Source organism: Pseudophryne corroboree, chromosome 9 (genome assembly GCF_028390025.1).
Source record: "Pseudophryne corroboree isolate aPseCor3 chromosome 9, aPseCor3.hap2, whole genome shotgun sequence".
Classification (NCBI taxonomy): Eukaryota; Metazoa; Chordata; class Amphibia; order Anura; family Myobatrachidae; genus Pseudophryne; species Pseudophryne corroboree.
In genome coordinates this window covers 440,252,795-440,269,288 of record NC_086452.1, presented here as the reverse complement: position 1 = coordinate 440,269,288, position 16,494 = coordinate 440,252,795, and the positions used below count along the sequence as shown (strand labels likewise).

The 16,494-nt window shown below is 46.7% G+C and overlaps 1 protein-coding gene across 4 annotated transcripts in view; it reads right to left on the bottom strand.

Annotated features, from left to right (window-relative positions):
• Nucleotides 1-16,494, bottom strand: part of LOC134958467 (laminin subunit beta-2-like) — a 203,161-nt gene that overhangs the window by 55,870 nt on the left and 130,797 nt on the right. For 3 of the 4 annotated variants that reach the window (XM_063941099.1, XM_063941100.1, XM_063941101.1), the window contains exons 14-22: nucleotides 11,373-11,508; nucleotides 11,015-11,173; nucleotides 10,237-10,364; nucleotides 8,323-8,443; nucleotides 7,981-8,173; nucleotides 6,043-6,186; nucleotides 4,435-4,666; nucleotides 2,374-2,537; nucleotides 706-735 (exon numbers count right to left, since the gene is read on the bottom strand). In XM_063941099.1, coding sequence (XP_063797169.1) covers nucleotides 706-735; nucleotides 2,374-2,537; nucleotides 4,435-4,666; nucleotides 6,043-6,186; nucleotides 7,981-8,173; nucleotides 8,323-8,443; nucleotides 10,237-10,364; nucleotides 11,015-11,173; nucleotides 11,373-11,508 — 1,307 coding nt within the window. The remainder of the gene's footprint in view (nucleotides 1-705; nucleotides 736-2,373; nucleotides 2,538-4,434; nucleotides 4,667-6,042; nucleotides 6,187-7,980; nucleotides 8,174-8,322; nucleotides 8,444-10,236; nucleotides 10,365-11,014; nucleotides 11,174-11,372; nucleotides 11,509-16,494) is intronic. The other variant, XM_063941102.1, reaches the window with a different exon arrangement.

Here is a 16,494-nt window from a genome sequence, read left to right as displayed (position 1 = left end):
ACTAGCCACAGCCCCTCTCCTCCTTAGAGCAGGCCCTTGACTAGTGAAGGCCATTGATGGCTCTACCAGGGATGGTCGATTGTTTTAAACCATTGGTAGAAACACACTGATTATTTGCCATCGATGGTTGGGTGTTGTGCATGCACAGACCTCTTCCATTGGACTGGCGCCACCGATGTTTTTCCCCAAAAAATAAAATTAAACCCTTGCCATCGACCACAGACCATCGATAGCCATTCCAACTCTTGCTTATTTTCAGCCCCACGCCCATAGGGCCTGTAATCCAGACCTGAATTTACTAGCAAAAAATTAAACTACATTTTTTAAGCTGTCAGTAAGAGAACAGTAGGGGCCTGTAAAAATCAGACCCTCCTGATGGTAGACCCCTTCTACATACTACATTACTAAAGACAGATATACCGTCAAAAATTGATGGTATAAAATATTCTCAAGGGTTGGTAACCTTGCAGATGGGGTAGAGAACAACTCCCAGAATCCTTCATTCAGAAGTGGCTGAGGCGCTAAGGGCTTTGTATCCCTGACTGAAACCTTACTACGTGATAAGTAGAAGTACACAAAGCCATAGTAATTCCTGTGTCCAATCTAACTGCTGTGCTGGAAGCGTAGGTCACTGTCTCCCCAGCAGGAGTGAGGGGAAGCCATGCATAAAGTGGTGGTGATAAAGCAGGGAAGCCATTTACTCACGCTGGGGCCCTCCTGAGCGTTTTACCAGTCCTGAGAAGAGAAATTATGAGACACACTCACAATAACAGCTCCCACAGATGACAGTGCTGCCAATTTACTCCATACTCCTGTGGGTTCACTGGTTTCCTGTCAGTTGATAGGATGGGTATTAAATACTCCAATAAAATGGCTGCCTCCAATGTGTGAGAGCCACACAGCAATTGTATTAAACAAAAGTTACAAGATTAAATAGAAATCACAACATTTTATCAATTTTTTTTTTATCAGCTACTTCTTTAATCTGATTTTTTTTTTTTTGCAGAAAAATGTATAGTAGAAAATTACCTTTTTCAAACATGGGGGGAGATGTATCAAACCTTGGAGAGAGAAAGTACTAACCAATGAGCTCCTAACTGTAATTTTTTTCAAACACAGCCTGTAACATGGCAGATAGCAGCTGATTGATTAGTGTTTTTATCTCTCTCCAAAGTTTGATACATCTCCCCCTTTATCTGTGTTGGAGGTTTTAATCAGGGAGAGCTAATGGGCTACCAGTTAAATAATGACCTAGGGGAGCCAAAAATATAAATATATCCATCTGCATTCATTATTTTTTTAAATAACTCTAGATTCCCAAAGAGAAAATACATATAGTATGATACATTAAAGCAATCATATATTAATAATATACTGTAGGCAAAAGTTAAGTACCAAAATACACTTTTGATAGGCATTTTCTTAACTATCCTACAAATCATTATCACCTTTTCAAATTCTCTCTGGAAGGATGCCTATCGCCTGCCAGTTACACCGGCTCCCACCTCTCAGCTTGTCATGTGACGACAGAGGGAGGTGCTTACAGTACACAGTATAGACAGAGCTCAGAGGTGCATTCCAAGCCTCTCTGCAGCCTTCATATGTCATGTGACTGTGTTTACCATGGCAGTCACATGCAAAATTCAATAGCAGCCTGAAGAAGCAAATCAAGGGATTTCTGCTTTAATGGGGAAAAATATATCAAATACACAAAAATAGGAAGAATGAAAAATTGGACTTACACATCTCATTTATAGACATGAAATGATAAATAGCCAAAAATGAAACAAGCTCTATTAATGTCACCTTAAATTTCATAGATAACTCCTATGCCTGTCATTTATACACTGTGGAGGCAGCCATTTTGTGGAACCAGGAGGCAACCTATCCAATCACTGGAAACTAATAACATCACTGAAGCGTGCTATGTTACTAGTTCATAGTGAATAGATAGAAAATGGCTGCCTCAGCTGTGTGTAGGTGACGGGTTCTCATTAATGAGGGTTTATAATAACTGCATAACACGGATCTGATCAGGATGACCAATTAGATGCTGCAATATCCATGACCTTGGCTCCTCATTGGTTCTTCCACTCTCCACACAACCCTCCTCATACAGAATGTCACACATCCATGGTTTTCAGCCAGGGCTGTGGGGCTGACCACAGAGCCCAGGGAATATTGTAGTAAGGAGCAGTAGCTTCCGGGCTCTGGTGTGAGGGCAAAACCAAAGCTTTGCTTCCTTCTCATATGTCTCTACAGCTGTAAAAATTCTATATATTTACATAGCATTAGCTCCTGAGTTCACTTTGTGGGCTTTCTCTGTATCCACCATACCTGTAACCTGTCGTTTGTTACTGGGGTGAGACTCACCTGTATAGCCCTGGTTGCAGTTACAGACCACCTGCCTTGTTCGGGGCTCGTGATGACAGGACACTGCAAAGTGTCGCCCGCTGTTGGGACCCTCTGGACAAGGACATGGTCGGCAGTGATCCCCGGAACCCAGGACAGGATTTCCATAGAACCCAGCCGTGCATCTGTAAGGACATTGATGCACATTGGTGCCAATACTCAAAGTAGAAAGAGCAAACATCTGTAACTTCTGATATGTTGTATGATATTATAAGCAACTGGGTATTTCCCATGATGCCTAGTACTGACTGCGCGTATGCTTTTTATTTGTACGTTTCCTCAGACAGCCACAGATATAAATTGTGTCCCCCCTCCCAAAAAACAGGACACAATGGGGGTCATTCCGAGTTGATCGCTCGTTAGCAGTTTTTAGCAGCCGTGCAAACGCTATGCCGCTGCCCACTGGGAGTGTATTTTAGCTTAGCAGAAGTGCGGGCAAAAGGATCGCAGAGCGGCTCCCAAAAAAAATTGTGCAGTTTCAGAGTAGCTTCAGACCTACTCAGCGCTTGAGATCACTTCAGACTGTTCAGTTCCTGTTTTGACGTCACAAACATGCCCTGCGTTCGCCCAGCCACGCCTGCGTTTTTCCTGGCACGCCTGCATTTTTTTTAACACTCCCTGAAAACGGTCAGTTGACACCCAGAAACGCCCACTTCCTGTCAATAACTCTGCGGCCAGCAGTGCGACTGAAAAGCTTCGCTAGACCCTGTGTGAAACTACATCATTCATTGTAATAGTACTTCGCGCGTGGCGCTGCATACGCATGCGCAGAAGTGCAGTTTTTTTGCCTCTTCGCTGCACAGCGAACGAATGCAGCTAGCGATCAACTCGGAATGACCACCTATGTACTAAGCCGTGGAGAGAGATAAAGTGGACGGAGATAAAGTGCCAGCCAATCAGCTCCTGTCATTTTTCAAACGCAGCCTGTAACATGACAGTTAGGGGCTGATTGGTTGGTATTTTATCTCCGTCCACTTTATCTCTCTCCAAGACTTATTACATAGACCCCTCAATGTATTATCATGCAGGTGAGACGCAAGCCACATTAGTAATTTGATGATGATGATGATGATGATGACTGTCATTTTAATGTGTTGAAAAAACACATTCCCTTCAAGAGTGTGCAACCAGCTGTAGGGCTCATAGCGGCCCGATTCGGATGTAGAATCTGCAGCAGCTATTCCGTCCGGCAGCCTGCTTACTATTTACGCTAATTTCAGTAGCCGCCTGTTTATGCCGAACATCCGCCATGCGGAAAGCCGCAGCGCCTACACTGTATCCGTCTGTAACTGCAGCTGTCATCATTAGTATTGCAGCTTACAGCAGCCCAAACCTGGGAGCAAAAGCTCCTTCTGCAACAGGCGTCCCGCAAGCCACAAACGAGAACAGTTAGCCTACACGCCCATGACACTCCCAGGAGACAAATTAGTTCCCATCGCATGGTAGCTGTACCACTTGCCACCCAGAAACGCTAATTTCAGGGAGGGAGTGATTCGTCAATGGACGGGTGTTAATACTTGCAATCACCATTCCGTGTGCATATACATTGTATGCGCAGTGGCCGATTGCTTTCTAGGGCACACGCACCGTTTGATGATAACCATGGGAGCCACCCGCCTTCATCTAAAGATGGCATTGGTTCCATTAGGCAAACTCCGAGAACTTTCCGTTTTTGGAGTTTGCAAAATACTATGCGGCACCATCGGAACTAGTAATGAATGGGCCCATGAGTGAAAACATGCAAAGACGGGCATTTCTGCATGTGTAACTGGCCCATATTGGATGATGAATAGGCCCACTGTGTCTAATGCTATATCTAGTAGCTGTTATTAGCATATGCCTATAGGAAAGTGCACTGCATACACAGCACCCACCGCTCCTATCACTAGTATTGGAGAGTAGCATGGGAGAACACTATCACTGACAGAGCACGAGGACCACGGACCTGAGAGTAATCTGGTATCGCCCTGTCCGGGTAAGGATTAGCGTTACACAATAAAGACAGTGACAAAAGAAAATCACCTCTCGCATCTGTCGCCTGCAGTGTTGTCCCGGCAGCTCAGGCACGCCCCCGTCCTTTGTTCGCATTCTTCCGAATGCCCGTTGCATAGACATTTCCGGCAGTTAGGGAAGCCCCAGTGCCCGGGCTGGCACCGATCGCACTTGGACCCATATGCACCAGGCCGACAGGGGCACTGGCCATTATACTGGTCGCAAAAGTTGTGGGCGGAACCCTCTGCGTTGCATTCGCAGGCTGGAACAAATGATAGAGATGTCACAGGACACAGTGCATGAAGGAATAAATATTATTTTGTTCATATATTATCATTATAGATTTATTATGTAGGATAAGGGATACTGTAGTAGGGCCGAAACTAGGGGTAACGGGGAAGGGGGGGGGGGGGTAACTATTGTGCTGGTTGATGTTGATCTTGATCTTCAGAGGCGCAGGCACGGAGTCTAGTCACAAGCCCATCCCAGTCACGGCATGCTTCCGACTCATCAGAGATTTTCCGCTGTTTTTCTCGAAACATCTTGACGACGCCTCAAATCCGGCACCCGGAGCACGTGCCCCCCCTCAGCACCAAGAACCCCCCCCATAGTGTGTCTGAGGATGGCAGTCGGGTGGCTGTCGGATTCCGTCGGTCTGAATGGCGGTAATGTTCTGTATCACATTGAAAGTATTGGTAAATGTTTCCAGAGGCTTTTAGGAAGATATTATAAATAAAGTTGGGATGGCGCAGGAATATATTTTCCTACACACACACCCTGCTTCTTGTCAGTAACCCCATTAAATGGTTGATAAAAGAGAAACATAAACTTTTTAATGAGCTAGACAATAAAGAGAAAGAATTAAGAGAGCAAGAGAAGAAGAAGAAGAGAAAGAGAAACACTGGTGAGGGGGGGGGGGGGATGTGAATGAAGGAGAGGGGGCAGGCTATATTAAGGCTCGACGAGAGATACAGTGGCAAACCAATCAGCTTCTAGCTGTCATTTCAAAGACTGTGCCGAATAAATGACATTTAGGAGCTGATTGGGTGCTTTGGACAACTTCTCCACTGTATCTCTCTCCAAGGCTTGATACAGCTCCCCCAGAGAGTTATGGGGGAGAGCTATCGATCGGAGAGTTCTCTCATTTTGGGTTTGGTTTTCTTTAAAGATGCAACAGACTTATGTGATGTGAGTTACAGTGCATTTGTACTATGTTCCACTTTCATGTAACCACCAACATTGTCGTTTGGAAAATTAGGACATATTAGGCCACACCCCTCAGGGATTCTGGTAGGTGTGCCTTCATAAGGGTATAAGTAATAGAAACGTCTGTAGACACGGTTGGTTTAAGAGAGGAGAAGGCCCATGTGCAGGCTCCATTAAGGTAGGCTCTTCTCTGACAGCGCTGTAGACTCTGGCTATGTGCGTCTACTGTGCGTGCGCAGGTCTCCGGGAACACGGCATCCATGCCTTGTACCCGGGGTACATCTCTACTGTGCATGCACAAATCACCGGGAAAATGGCTGCCAGGTGATTTCTGTCTGCAGTGCAGGCCGCCACGGGAATCCCAAGTATAATTATATGGGGGCAGGGTGTGTGGTGTGTGGGCCTCCCCTGGATCTGTGTGCCCATAGTTACTTTTGCAGCCTGCAGGTCCAAAGCCGTATGTCCCAGGTGCGCATCGGTCACAGCGGCGGCCATATACATTTGGTTTACACTGGCATTGTCCACCATAGGGGTCACATTCTGAGCTCAAAGATCCTTGGGGGTCACAGTTACAGGCTGAAGAGATGAAATAAGATAGTTCAGTCAAGTACATGACAAATAAAAGATACATGCTAAAAATGTACATTTGTTATAAAGATGTTGGACTGCCCTGTTTTGCCACTATTTGAATGGTGATAGAACTCAGGTTACTTAGGAAATCATCCAGAAGTTGCTTGTTGACAATTACCATATTTCTGTGAAAGTCTATCCTACATCCCAAGTTACAGATTTGAATACATTTTTACTTTGACTTCTTTTAGGTAATTATATAAATTAAAGTGACAGTAGCAGACCTCTTCTGATTGATATTTATACAGAATGCATGCCATGCGCCTGATGATACTGCTGTGACATCCAGCGAGTTAACCTGTATTTATAAAGTGGCAATACATTAAAAGGCAAAACCAACAGCAAGCAGGCTTCTACCGTACGTAAGGTCCCATGTCGCCTTCCTCATAAACACAATGGATTGTTTCCACCACAGGGGGCCGTAATATAACCAATCAAATACTTGTGCAAATGTTGTAAGCTAAGTAAAGCCTGGTACACGCTATATGTGTATGCAGAAATGAAACATGGCATCACTATTTCATTGATCCCATTGAAGGTATCTGAAGAATCACGCACTGAGATCAAGATTGCTCGCTGCGAACGGGAGCACACCGATCCAATAATCACTGTATCGGGTCAGAGCAATTATCGGATCTGCAGAATTTATCTGCAGGTGTGTACCAGACGTAATTAACCACACAGCTGTATCTACAATGGGTGCACAGTGTGCAGTGCTTACGGGCCCCTGCCGGCTGCCCGAACAATTATCCCAGTGATTTCTTTGGAAATATGCCGTCACCATTTTTCTGAAGAAATCACCAGAAATATTTAGCCAGCACCATAGGGTTAGGCTGCGGGAGTGTAAGATTAGGGTTAGGTTGTGGAAGCGGAGAACTAGAGTTAGGCTGTGGAAGAGGAGAGATAGGGTTAGGCAGCGGGAGCGGAGGGTTAGGCTGCGGGAGCGGAGAACTAGGGTTAGGCTGCGAGAGCGGAGGGCTAGGGTTATGCTGCGGGAGCTGATTGCTAGACTCCGGTAGTGGAGGGTAAGGATTAGGCTGTGGGAGAGGGTTAGGCTGCGGGGGAAGGGTTAGGGTTAGGCTGCAGGAGTGGAGGGCTCGGTTTAGGTTGTGGGAGCAGAGGGCTAGGGTTAGGCTGAGGGCTAAGACAAGACTTGCGGGAGCTGCAGTAATGGAGGGTTAGGGTTAGGCTGCGGGAGCGGAGGGTTAGGCTGCAGTAGTGGAGGGTTAGGGTTAGGCTGTGGGAGCGGAGGGTTAGGCTGCAGTAGTGGAGGATTAGGGTTAGGCTGTGGGAGCGGAGGGTTAGGCTGCAGTAGCAGATGGTTTGGCTGCAGAAGTAGAAGGTTAGGCTGCGGTAGCAGAGGGATAGGCTGCGGTAGCAGAGGGATAGGCTGCGGTAGCGGAGCGTTAGGGTTAGGCTGCTGAAGCGGAGAGTAAGGTACTATGAGGAGGGTCCGGAATAGGGTTAGGGCCGGTGTTACTCATTGCAGGAAACAATGAAGGATAATTCGGAAATGTCATCATGATGTCACCGCCAGCCCCACCCAACAAGTCATCGCTGGACCACCAGGAACTTTTTGTCGACATTTTAATCCTGCTGACATGTCCTCGCCGTCGACATGATAAATGTCAGCATGGTGAATGCCGACATGCCATGCATACTGACAATCTAGTGTCGACAATATGAACGTCAACTTGCATAATGCCAGCTCCTATACCTCTCTCCCATCCGCCCACTCACCCAGGGCTCCGTCGTGTAGGATGGCAGACATGCTGGTGATCAGTTTGGAGCACACCTCGTTGGCCTGTGGTTTCACAACATCACCACTGTTGCTATGACAACGGTATCTCTCGAAAGCATCCTTGCGGTGGATGGATGCTGGGTCGCCGGCAATAAACATCTCCAGAGAGGAGTAACGGGGAACAAGCACCAGCTAAGGACAGAAAATCAGGGAGAATGAATAAAATAAACCCTGCTGCACCAACTTCGGCTCTGTAGCGTTATTGCGCTAAATGTTATATAAATGAGCAAAGAGGTTTATGAAGAGCTACACGTATGTACATCAGGCTGGATCAGTCTCACCGAATCTATGAGTATGTTGGCTCCTGGTACTCTCTCCCGAGAGCTGTATCTGGCGAATTCCAGGCGGACGGTGTAACTCACCCCACGTTCCAAGCAGATCGGTTGAGCCAAAATAACATGTCTGTAAAATAAACAAGCACATAATGCGGTTCCTGAGAGCTCACAATCTAATGGTGGACAAATGTTTTTTTACAGCGCTTTTTGCTTCGTCTTCTATTGAGAGTATTTAAGACTAAACAAGTCTTTTATGTTTCTTTGTAATATAGTTATATACAGACAGTTTACCAATTTTTGGCTCATTTAGATTTGCAATTTAGGGGCAGATGTATTAACCTGGAGAAGGCATAAGGAAGTGATAAACCAGTGATATGTGCAAGGTGATAAAGGCACCAGCCAATCAGATCCTAACTGATAATTTACATATTGGAACTGATTGGCTGGTGCCTTTATCACCTTGCACTTATCACTGGTTTATCACTTCCTTATGCCTTCTACAGGTTAATACATCTGCCCCTTAGTCCGTTGTTTTGCATAATATGTGAATATCTATTCTGCGCATGCACGCCCAGTGGCAGATACAATTAGCCGCGGAAGGCAATATATTACGGAAGGCTGATTTTGCTTGCAGCCTATGGAGATTCAAGCAGAAACGGCTTACCGTAACTGTCTGGCAGCTCGCGCATAACTGAACCTCCCCCCAAATATGACGTGTGTGTCTATTCTCCTTATTCTAAGGGGACAGGACAGGAGATGGAAGAAGTGGGGCAAACATAAACCACGGATGGTGTAATGGTTAGCATTACGGCCTCACAGTACCGAGGTCATGGGTTCGATTCCCACCATGGCCCTAACTGTGCGGCGTTTGTATATTCTCCCTGTACTTGCATGGGTTTCCTCCCACAATTCAAAAATATACTGGTAGGTTGATTGGCTACCAACAAAAATTAACCCTAGCGTGAATGTGTCCGTGTGTACATGTCATAGGGAATATAGAGACAGTGTAAGCTCCACTGGGGCAGGGACTGATGTGAATGGGAAAATATTCTCTGTACTGCGCTGCGGAATATGTGTGCGCTATATGAATAACTGGTAGTAATAATAATAACTGGTAATAAAATATAGTGAGGACTCTGCTCACGTAACTGTGACACAATTAGAGATGGACACATGGCAGAGACACCTTCCAGTAGGCATATCTCTTATCTGTGGTGGGTGTTTGACCCCTGGAGCAAAGATCTGTCCTAACGTGGCAATGTTATAAAAAAAAAAAAATGAAAGGATAGAGAAAAATTCCTGTAGAAAAACAAAGTATAAAGGCCCAGATTTATCAAGTCATGGAGATTGATAAATAGCACAGTGATAAACTACCAACCAATCAGCTCCAAACTGTCATTTTTCAAACACAGCCTGTGACATGGCAGTTAGGAGCTGATTGGTTGGTACTTTATCACCGTGCACTTTATCACTCTCCAATTATTGATAAATGGGGGCCACGTCAGCAGGGTCGGACTGCCCCACAGGGGTACCAGGGAAACCACCGGTAGGCCCCACTGCCTGAGAGGCCACTCCTTCCTCCAGGGATCAAGTTCCAGACTGTGCACTTGTATTATACATGGTAGATATGTTGCATTACACTGTACTAAACTATTGTGTATTTCAAGCCTCTGTGGAGGCTGGCCACACCCCGTTTGTAGGCTGGCCACACCCCTAAGTATGGGCCCCTATCACTGCATTCCCCCGGTGGGCCCTTCATACCCCAGTCCGACACTGCACGTCAGTGTGAAGTGACGCAACACTTGCTATAGAGAACGATGAAACCTATGTTTACTGTGTTCAAACTGAAGTGAAGCCTGCTCCGCTGAGAAGCACAACAGCGACACAGTGATGTTGCGGCATATCTGCCCTTACACTCACCTGGAAGTAGCGGGAAGGGACGCAGTCATCAGATCATCTGCCGGAATGGTGTTACCGCAGGGGCTGCTGGATGGAATAGGTCCTGGCCTAATAACAGAGATCTTCACCAGCTGCCACCTCTCAGGAAACTGCCCAGATAGTCAATGGTGGGTTAGAATAACAAACCCCGACACACACACACACACACACACATATACACACACACACACACACATTGCAATCTTATACGAAGCAATTAAACTTTTTGACTGTAGATTGCATCAATCACCTTACAACTTTCCCATACACAGTACACAGAACTCTTACGAGATAAAATGAAGTGACAGTTGTAACACACAGACAGGAATTCCATTACAAATTCCACCTTACAATTTAGTCATACAATCTGATTGATTGATTGATTGATTGAGTGATTTTGATTCAATGGCGCAGAGACACAATAAAATCTGTTTTTATCTTCACGCAATCAAATTGCACGAGCAATCTGTTATATCTGTAAATACAGTTACTGATTTACTTCCATCATAGGTCACACTTTTATATATTTTACTTACATCGCTCAGAGCATGGTCGTATAAAGTTCAAAATAATAAAACACTTGCAAGGGACTGCCTTTTACAGAACTGTTCTATGCACATCAATTTATATTTCAATTTAAAACGCATAAACAGTGATAAGATTTGTTTGCATCAATCGGCTATCCCCGCACAGCAATAATGTATTCATATTATTCATCGACAGGCACTCCGTCATCCTTACATTTCCTCTAAGAGTATACCTTGGGTTCGTAGCGTATAATTGCGTCATACTCCATGGAAAACGGAATGTTGCTGATCTGAAATTCTAGAATTCCACCCTCGGGAACCAGGGCAAATCCCGGGCCGGTCCATGTAACAGGGCGGCCCACCGGACGTTCACGTTCAGATACTGAACAACCCTATGGCACGTGAGAGAAGGTGGGTAATGTAACATACATACATTTGCACATATATAACTGATATGGATTGGACGAGTTAAGTCTTTCATGTACGTCTACTGAAACAGTCGCTGCTAAGAGTACAATACTAGGCACCATATTTACACATGATGTGAAATAAGTTTATTGTGTGAGGAACGCACTTAGCTAGCCTCGTTACCTGCCGAAGCAAAGCTGACTCCGCCTCATAGGTGTACTGATCCAGGTGGATTCGGTAATAACCAGATTTCACCAGGTTACACTGCCGGCCTACCATGTGGTTTCTGCAGCGACACTGGCCGGTTTCTACGGCACACCTAACGGCAACACAAAAGTAACAAGGTGAAATCTTGTAAAAGGAAAATTATCATCAAACATGGGTTTCCCATATTGTGCAAGCTTATATTACCTGAGTTGTATTTATAACCACTAGAAAAGACTTGCTTATGGCTAATACAGTATTTTAAAATGTTGCTGACAGTGGATGCAGCCATTTTGTGTACTTAACCAATTTTTATTATACAACGTAGCCAGGGGTGCTAAGAGGAGAAGGTACTGATTACCCCCGTATGGCGGGGCCTAGGTCAGCTGCAAATATCCCCCTTTGCAGCTCCCGGTGCCACTTTGCAACGCATAGTATTTATTTAGTTTTTAGTTTTTTTTCCCCTGGAGGGGCATGGCAATGCTACCAGGATTTGTCCACGCCCAACCTAGTACATGGGCCCTGTTCCGCTTTCAATGGCCTGGAACGTAGCCTTATGTATGGGTGGATAAACAGGCACATCACATGAATTTTTCTCCTGATAGTATCACCGTAATATAATATAGTGTGATACAAGATGCCCACTTCTGGGTAAGCTCACAGACTCAGTAGTAAAATAGGCAAATCTGGTGGGTCTTTCTCCCCTGTTGTTAGCAACCGAGCCAGTATGTGACTGGTTGCTGGGACGTGCAGTCAGGGGAGGCAGTGCCTCCCCTGTCATTAATAATTCAAATACTACTACTAAGAAGATACTTATGACACAAATTCTGTGCCATAAGTATCTGACTTTGCCTTGAAATTACTTAAAAAAAATTTCCCCTGTAAAAAAACTGTTTTAAACGTGTTGCCTCCCACTGTCAGTGTTAATGGGATGGAAGTGGGGGGCGGCGCCAAGAATTGGGCAAGGAAAGCCTGTTAAAAAAAGCAGCAAAAGCGGCACCTAACAGAGGTGCCGCTTTGGAAGGGGCGTGCTTTCAGCTTATATGAAAGCACGCCCCTCGCTCTCACATGCAGATGCGATTGGCCAGTGGTGGATCATATCCCCCCCCCCCCCCCCCTTATCTTACTGAGCAGGCGAGGCTTCGATGGACGCTGTACGCTGCGGACGCTGCCCCTCCTCCCCTTTCAGCTGCTGTGTGGCTGAGAATGCAGACATGTCACTCAGTCTGTCATGTCTGCTGCAGTACAGCCATCACCAGCAGCAGTGCCCGATGCCTGCTCCCCCCACCCTATCTGCATGGCTGCTCCCTCCCCCCCGGGACCTGCCACCAATCTACTGCAGCAATATGTCCCTGCTTCCTCCCCTCCTGAGGCCCCGCCCCCTCACGCCGAAGACCACGCCCCCTTCCTGCTCTAGTGTGGCTGTCTGGAAGATGTGATTCCTCCCCAGCCAGCTCGGTGAAGCAGGGAATATACAGAGTCTGCAACCTCCCACAATGAGAGGTAAGTATCTGTGGGGGAATGTTTTTTTTATTTTTTTTTATACTGTATATGGAGTTGGGGTATATATTAATATTATCTAGGGGTTTGGTATTAGTGTTATCTTAAGGAGAGTGGGCTGGTAAATAATATTGGGTGGGGTAATGTGAATTTGGCTCATACTGCGTGGCGTAATGTGAATTTGGCTCATACTGCGTGGCGTAATGTGAATTTGGCTCATACTGCGTGGCGTAATGTGATGTTCGCCTCGTACTGCGTGGCGTAATGTGATGTTCGCCTCATACTGCATGGGGTAATGTGATGTTCGCCTCATACTGCGTGGCGTAATGTGATGTTCGCCTCATACTGTGTGAGGTAATGTGAGGTTCGCCTCATACTGTGTGGGGTAATGTGATGGTCGCCTCATACTGCGTGGGGTAATGTGATGTTCGCCTCATACTGCGTGGGGTAATGTGATGTTCGCCTCATACTGCGTGGGGTAATGTGATGTTCAGCTCATACTGCGTGGGGTAATGTGATGTTCGCCTCATACTGCGTGGCGTAATGTGATGTTCGCCTCATACTGCGTGGCGTAATGTGATGTTCGCCTCATACTGCGTGGCGTAATGTGATGTTCGCCTCATACTGCGTGGGGTAATGTGATGTTCGCCTCATACTGCGTGGGGTAATGTGATGTTCGGCTCATACTGAGTGGCGTAATGTGATGATCGGCTCATACTGCGTGGCGTAATGTGATGTTCGGCTCATACTGCGTGGCGTAATGTGATGTTCGCCTCATACTGCGTGGCGTAATGTGATGTTCGCCTCATACTGCGTGGCGTAATGTGATGTTCGCCTCATACTGCGTGGCGTAATGTGATGTTCGCCTCATACTGCGTGGCGTAATGTGATGTTCGCCTCATACTGCGTGGCGTAATGTGATGTTCGGCTCATACTGAGTGGCGTAATGTGATGTTCGGCTCATACTGCGTGGCGTAATGTGATGTTCGGCTCATACTGCGTGGCGTAATGTGATGTTCGGCTCATACTGTGTGGCGTAATGTGATGTTCGGCTCATACTGCGTGGCGTAATGTGATGTTCGGCTCATACTGCGTGGCGTAATGTGATGTTCGCCTCATACTGCGTGGCGTAATGTGATGTTCGCCTCATACTGCGTGGCGTAATGTGATGTTCGCCTCATACTGCGTGGCGTAATGTGATGTTCGCCTCATACTGCGTGGGGTAATGTGATGTTCGCCTCATACTGCGTGGCGTAATGTGATGTTCGCCTCATACTGCGTGGGGTAATGTGATGTTCGCCTCATACTGCGTGGCGTAATGTGATGTTCGGCTCATACTGAGTGGCGTAATGTGATGTTCGGCTCATACTGCGTGGCGTAATGTGATGTTCGGCTCATACTGCGTGGCGTAATGTGATGTTCGGCTCATACTGCGTGGCGTAATGTGATGTTCGGCTCATACTGCGTGGCGTAATGTGATGTTCGGCTCATACTGCGTGGCGTAATGTGATGTTCGGCTCATACTGCGTGGCGTAATGTGATGTTCGCCTCATACTGCGTGGCGTAATGTGATGTTCGCCTCATACTGCGTGGCGTAATGTGATGTTCGCCTCATACTGTGTGGGGTAATGTGATGTTCGCCTCATACTGAGTGGGGTAATGTGATGTTCGCCTCATACTGCGTGGGGTAATGTGATGTTCGCCTCATACTGCGTGGGGTAATGTGATGTTCGCCTCATACTGCGTGGGGTAATGAGATGTTCGCCTCATACTGCGTAGGGTAATGTGATGTTCGCCTCATACTGTGTGGGGTAATGTGATGTTCGCCTCATACTGCGTGGGGTAATGTGATGTTCACCTCATACTGCGTGGGGTAATGTGATGTTCGCCTCATACTGCGTGGCGTAATGTGATGTTTGGCTCATACTGAGTGGCGTAATGTGATGTTTGGCTCATACTGCGTGGCGTAATGTGATGTTCGGCTCATACTGCGTGGCGTAATGTGATGTTCGGCTCATACTGCGTGGCGTAATGTGATGTTCGGCTCATACTGCGTGGCGTAATGTGATGTTCGGCTCATACTGCGTGGCGTAATGTGATGTTCGCCTCATACTGCGTGGCGTAATGTGATGTTCGCCTCATACTGCGTGGCGTAATGTGATGTTCGCCTCATACTGTGTGGGGTAATGTGATGTTCGCCTCATACTGCGTGGCGTAATGTGATGTTCGCCTCATACTGCGTGGCGTAATGTGATGTTCAGCTCATACTGAGTGGCGTAATGTGATGTTCGGCTCATACTGTGTGGCGTAATGTGATGTTCGCCTCATACTGCGTGGCGTAATGTGATGTTCGCCTCATACTGTGTGGGGTAATGTGATGTTCGCCTCATACTGCGTGGCGTAATGTGATGTTCGCCTCATACTGCGTGGCGTAATGTGATGTTCAGCTCATACTGAGTGGCGTAATGTGATGTTCGGCTCATACTGTGTGGCGTAATGTGATGTTCGGCTCATACTGCGTGGCGTAATGTGATGTTCGGCTCATACTGTGTGGCGTAATGTGATGTTCGGCTCATACTGCGTGGCGTAATGTGATGTTCGGCTCATACTGTGTGGCGTAATGTGATGTTCGGTTCATACTGTGTGGGGTAATGTGATGTTCGGTTCATACTGTGTGGGGTAATGTGAATTTGGCTCATACTGTGTGGGGTAATGTGAGGTTTTTTTTTACACACACACACACACACACACACACACAGACACAGACACACACACACACACACACACACACACGTGTATATTTAGCAAGGAGGGAGTCCGTGTGCCATCTCTATCTGGGCCCCCTTGGCCCACGCAGGGACAGTGGCAGTAGCAGGCATGGTAGATGCTAGAACCAAGTGGGCTAAAGGACCTCTGACGCCAGGGGGAAGAGCTAGGCTGGTGGGATAGTTCTTTCACTATCCACGCCATCTTTCACTATCCACGCCACCAACTTTAGTAACCTCCGCTTGCCACCGTGCCCGAAACGTGGTGAGCATACATTTCGGGTACCATGTTCTGGCCTTGCTCTTCCCCATGGTGACGTCAGAGGTCTTTTCTTCAACTTGGTTTTAGCCATAACCTAGCGGGCATTGGCTTGACAGCGGTAGGGGTCATCGGTAGACTCGGTAGACATTACAGCTGCAGTGCCTCACCAGCCACTGACCTCACCGCACACCACTGATGGTTTGTATTGGAGGAATGTGATGCCTAGGGTGGGAGTAGGGTGGGGATAGTGCTATCGGCGATGGCTGTGATGTCCGGGAGATGCTGTCCAGCAAGAAGGGGTTATCAGCCCCTAAGAATCTTGGGGCCCTTGTGCAACTGCCCATTTAGCCCAATAGAAAAAAGATTCATATGATGTGCCTGTTTATCCACACATAATGTATGAGTAGTACAATGTTTCGAGGGCATCTAAAAATGTGTTACATAAAGTATCTCCATACCTCACGCGGTGTCACATTACTACTGATACACTGTATAAACTCTAATACACGAGGATACAGTATGTTGTTTTTTTTTCTTTTTTATGTGAACTTCACTATTGAAACTGAAGAGGGCG